This window comes from Chaetura pelagica, unplaced genomic scaffold (genome assembly GCF_000747805.2).
Source record: "Chaetura pelagica isolate M959 unplaced genomic scaffold, ChaPel_1.0 scaffold76, whole genome shotgun sequence".
Taxonomy (NCBI): Eukaryota; Metazoa; Chordata; class Aves; order Apodiformes; family Apodidae; genus Chaetura; species Chaetura pelagica.
The window spans coordinates 9,043,688-9,048,388 of NW_009970723.1; the positions used below are offsets into that span (position 1 = coordinate 9,043,688).

Here is a 4,701-nt window from a genome sequence, read left to right on the forward strand (position 1 = left end):
TTTACAGTTGATTTATAAGGTCAGTACTTTTAGTTCAGAAAAGCATAATTTTCTTCTTTTAGAACTTAATTGCTTTCATCTGAAAAAATGTGATCTATGTAATCTATGCTGTAAAGACCTTAAGACAGTTCAGAGACAAATACAGCAAAATACCCCAAAATGCAAAAGCTAAAACATACGCTAAGCAATTTAAGTGTTCTACTGTTGTCCCCTTTGTCATTTTTTCTTATTTTAAATTGTTACTAAAAACCTACTATTACAAATCATTACAATTTTCCATGTCCAGGTCACCCACAGTATAACTGTCATACATTCATCCAAATGTGTACTTAATACCTGAATATCCAGCCATCATCACAGAGAAGGGGCCCTGTCCTGCAATCAAATTCAGCTGGTTTTAGCAGGACTTGTGGAGGTTTTAGTGTTTACCTGCATAGAACTCACTGTGAGCTTGAATTTTAGAGAATCCAAGGCCAAAATCCAGAAGAAAACACCTTTCCTTAGTAAGTTTAGTGATTTCAACTGTATGTAATTTCTGATAGTGATTTGTAGGAACAGGATGTAAGGGAGAAGTGTTAAAACTAAAAGTTCTGTCCTAGGATATTCAGTCTCCAGTTATAGTCAGGCTGAAGCATCTTGGAGGGGTCCTTGAATTGCAATTGCTTCAATCTCAACCCGGGCACCCTGCCAGAAAACAATGAAGAAACATATTAGGAATTTAATACACCTCTTTTATGAAGCAATTGGATGTATAACACAGCCTTGTAACAACAGTTACATTTGAGGGAGATTATACTTCTGATAGTTATATTACTAATTTAGCAATGTTAAATAATATTGAAAATTCACTTTGCTCTTCTTTTAGTATTCAAATCCCTCATTTCTAGTGTTGTTGCCACATTCCACCACAGAGAAGTGGCTCATTACCAGATCTCTTATGTGTGGGAAGAAGATTTGAATACTTAGAAACAAGACCTAAATACTTAAAATTATTCATTAAAATAATTGCAATTGAAACTATTCCAGAATAAGAAAAGCTGTCAGAATGCTTCAGAAGTGAAGAGTTCCAGACAATTTTTATTTTTTTTTTGAGTCAGAAAAGTGACACTTACTTTTGGCAAAGCAGCAACCTGATAGGCTGCTCTGGCTGGGAAGTTTGTCTTGAAAACTGTAATTTAAACAGAAATACCCACCAATCACTTAACTTTGCTTGATAGAACACAGTTTGAAGTCATCTGTATAAAATGCAGTCATTGGAATAGTTTCAGGTTCAAGGCTACAAGACAAATAGTCTTCCATGCCAGCTGTTATTTCCCCCTTGTTTTTTTTGGTCTCTGACTGCTCTAACATTTCACCAAGTTACCATTCATCATCAAGAAGTCAGCTGCAGTTGTGACCCAGCAGCTAGTGATACCTTGCACTTTGCCTTAACACCAACCTGGCTAAAACCAGAAAGATTAAATCAGAATTGCGATTATCCAGTTGCAAACTCCAGGGAGTGGAAGAGAGCTCTTTCATAGACCAAGCAAGAGACACAGACCCCTGCTAAAAGCGTCATGAGTGAAGATCCCAGATTTGCCTCAAGTCAACAAAGGGCCACCCTTACTCACCTAGAACCACAGAATGGTTGAGGTTGGAAGGGACCCTAAAGATCATCAGATTTCAACTTCCCAGCTATGAACAGGGACACCTCACACTAGACCAGGCTGCACAAGGCCTCGTCATCAAAAAAGCAGGAAAAACAGGCCCTTGACCTATTAATCCATTACCAATTAGGCTGATGCTCAAGAATATGAAAAGAATGGGAGTGACAATAAGGGGAAGAACAGTATTGGTCAAGATATAAAGGCTAAATGTATGGAATCATAGAATAGTCCAGGTTTGAAGGGAGCTTTAAAGACCATCTAGTGCAACCCACCACCCTGCCATGGGCAAGAACACCTTTCACTAGATAACGTTGCTCAAATCCCCATCCAACCTGAACACTTCCAAGGAATTTGCATAATTAAACAAAATTTTTACTAGTGACAGTTAACATTAAGCTCATTAATGGTAATTTCAGGTCCTTCACTGACAAGGCAAAGTAATAACTCACAAACCAAGAACAGCAACAACTGTTTTCTTGAAGAACAGGTAGGAGGCCACACGTAAGCAAGTATCCAGCTGGTCTATTTTTACCCTGCTTAAATGCACACACAATTCCATTTTAACATGCAGAAGACTGTTGATAGCTCATCAATAAAAGACTTCACTCAAGACCAGATATTGCTATCTAAATAAAACTCAAAGCTATAAAAATAAGGAACCATATGTGAATATTCTCCCAAATTCTTCTACAAAATACAGCTCTTTGGAATCACCTATTTCAGTATGAATTCAGTTTTGTTAATGAAGCATTACTCTTTTTTTCTTAAGTGGCTCATTCTTGTATAAAAAAGTAGTCCACAAATCATTCCAAGATACAAACGGACTTAAATGAAACAGAGATACAAAAATCAGAAACTAAGCATTTGAAGGCTGCCTACAGTAGAATGATAGTAGGGATAACATGGCATCTATCAAGGTAAAGAGGCATGAAGATCAAACTGTAGAGACAGCAGGACTTGATTGTCACATGATAGTGAGTTAGTGGGAATGTAGGACATAAATCCACAAGAAATAAGGCTATGCTTGGTCTGGTGCTTGCAAGTTGTTGGGTTTTTTTAATGTTTTATTTCTACTGGTATCTAAAGAATCTGGAACTATGTCATCAAAACATTTTGCTTACTGTGAATATAATTTGTTACACAAGTCATACTGAGAAATCAGAAACAAAATATTTACTTACATTGTTTGTAAATATCGTTAATATCATTGAAGTCCTTCATGTCTGCCATCAAAACTGTAGTTTTCACAACTAGAAATTACATAACTGCAGTTATTTTAGGGCTCTGACTTGTGTACAAAACTTCAAAATCTTTACTGTATTTCTTGCTTTTATTTTGTAAGTTTCTCTCAAGCATTCTAAACATTTTCCAACATTTTGCAAACAGATACTGACTATTAGAGCTACCAGCTAAAAAATCTGAACACCTAGTATGTAATAAAACTTTAAGCAATTAGACATTTCTGACCAGTTCTGAAAAGATACAATTTCAATTTCATTCTAAGCCAAGTTCTTCCAAGAACCACAAAACCAATAAGCAGGTCAACTAAAAAAACTTGCTGCAAGCCAATAAATTATATCACATATAATATCTGCAGCCAAAAAAGTCCATAAAATGCCTGGAAATACAGTCTATGCTATAATTTTTTATGCATGACTGCCCAAGCCAGCATTAATCCTGGTTTGGCTACACTACAGTGTAGGACTCATACACTGTATGAGTACTCCCCCCAAAAAAGCATTGAAAGTGCCTAGAATATTAACACCATAGATACAAACCTGCTGTTACCTGGAGCAAAGCCCAGGATGCTTAAAACTCCTGTAATCAGTTGCAGCTCTGCCTATACCTGAGTTTGCCCAGCTAGAATTAAAATGTATCAGTCCCACGGGCAGAAAACATCTGGTGAAATGCAATGTTCCATCAGCACTCCTCACAGAGATCTGCATGTTCATTTATTTATTTTATTTTTTACCCAGATGCATTCCTTTTGTTTTCTTCAGCTATTGATAACAATCAAATGTTTAGCAAAGAGCTTGAAAACAACCACCTGCTTGCCACCATCACAGCAGCACTTACCATTGCCATAGTCACAGCCTGCAGCTTTCAGGATTTCTCCCATGTTTTTTAGAGCCTAATGAAAAAATGAGACAAAAAGCTTTAATTACTTAGGTAAGTACATAAATACAAGTTGTAACTTGGCTACATCCATGTTACAGTATAAGTTCACCCAGAAAATCTTCAGCAGTCCTCAGTGGGTAAGAAAAATCAGAAATTAATAAAAGGGAGCTTCTAATAAACACTAGTATTAAATCATCCATTCATTAGAAGCAAATGCATGATGCAGCTCCATCTCACCCTGTTACCTCACACAAACTCTTTGCTGCTAGGGGAAAAAATCCTTCCTTGACTCAAGCCAGGGTTTTTACTGGGGGTCTGAACTTTTGTTATTGATTCTTTCCTACTTTCCTACATTAATTCCTCCCCTGACCCAGTTGTTTGAGTAGAAAATGATAGGGTTAGGATAGAATTACTTCTTCCTGCTTTTGCTGCGTCTTGAAGGATGTGAAAAGTGCTCTTTTGGTCTGTTCGGTTTCTCACAAGTCCACCTTTAACTAAGCAAATGCCAACCCCACTACAAGCTGATTGCTAGAAGACATCTTACCTGCTTAGTTTCTTCCTTTGCCCCTCCAGAGACGAGCTGTCCAGTGGAAGGTTCTAGACCTATCTGTCCTGCAATGTACATCGTCCGGTCCACCAGCACTGCTTGGCTGAAAACACAAGTGACATTTTAGCTTTAATGTCTCCCCATTGAAACAATTAACTATCTGGAAGCACATTTCACTTTTTCTTCAGTAATTTATAGTCTCTCAGAAAGACAGAGTACTTAGGTGATGCACGCACAAGTCTGTACACATATTCAGATGTTCAGTCTGCTTATGCTTTGGGAGAGCTGGGATCAGACCAACTATGGATGCACACAGCTACATGTTTTTGAGGTAATAAACCCTTTTTCTCACAAAGGCACAAGGTATGAGCACAGCAACACAACACTCAA

The 4,701-nt window shown here is 37.5% G+C and overlaps 1 protein-coding gene across 1 annotated transcript; it reads right to left on the minus strand.

Moving 5' to 3' along the window:
* Positions 1-621: 621 nt before the first annotated feature.
* Positions 622-4,413, minus strand: HRSP12 (heat-responsive protein 12). The gene is made up of 5 exons (XM_010006445.1): positions 4,309-4,413; positions 3,723-3,777; positions 2,828-2,896; positions 1,113-1,168; positions 622-684 (listed from the first exon to the last, which is right to left on the minus strand). The coding sequence occupies exons 1-5, from the start codon at positions 4,387-4,389 to the stop codon at positions 622-624; spliced, it is 324 nt and encodes a 107-aa protein (XP_010004747.1). The 5' UTR covers positions 4,390-4,413.
* Positions 4,414-4,701: the final 288 nt, after the last annotated feature.

Excerpts from the sequence above, each read along its gene's own strand:
- HRSP12 (XM_010006445.1), bottom strand. The coding sequence starts at position 4,389 with ATGTACATTGCAGGACAGATAGGTCTAGAACCTTCCACTGGACAGCTC. Across the intron at positions 2,897-3,722 it reads AGGCTGTGACTATGGCAATG|TTGTGAAAACTACAGTTTTG; the intron begins GTAAGTGCTGCT and ends TGTAATTTCTAG. Across the intron at positions 685-1,112 it reads AGGTTGCTGCTTTGCCAAAA|GGTGCCCGGGTTGAGATTGA; the intron begins GTAAGTGTCACT and ends GTTTTCTGGCAG.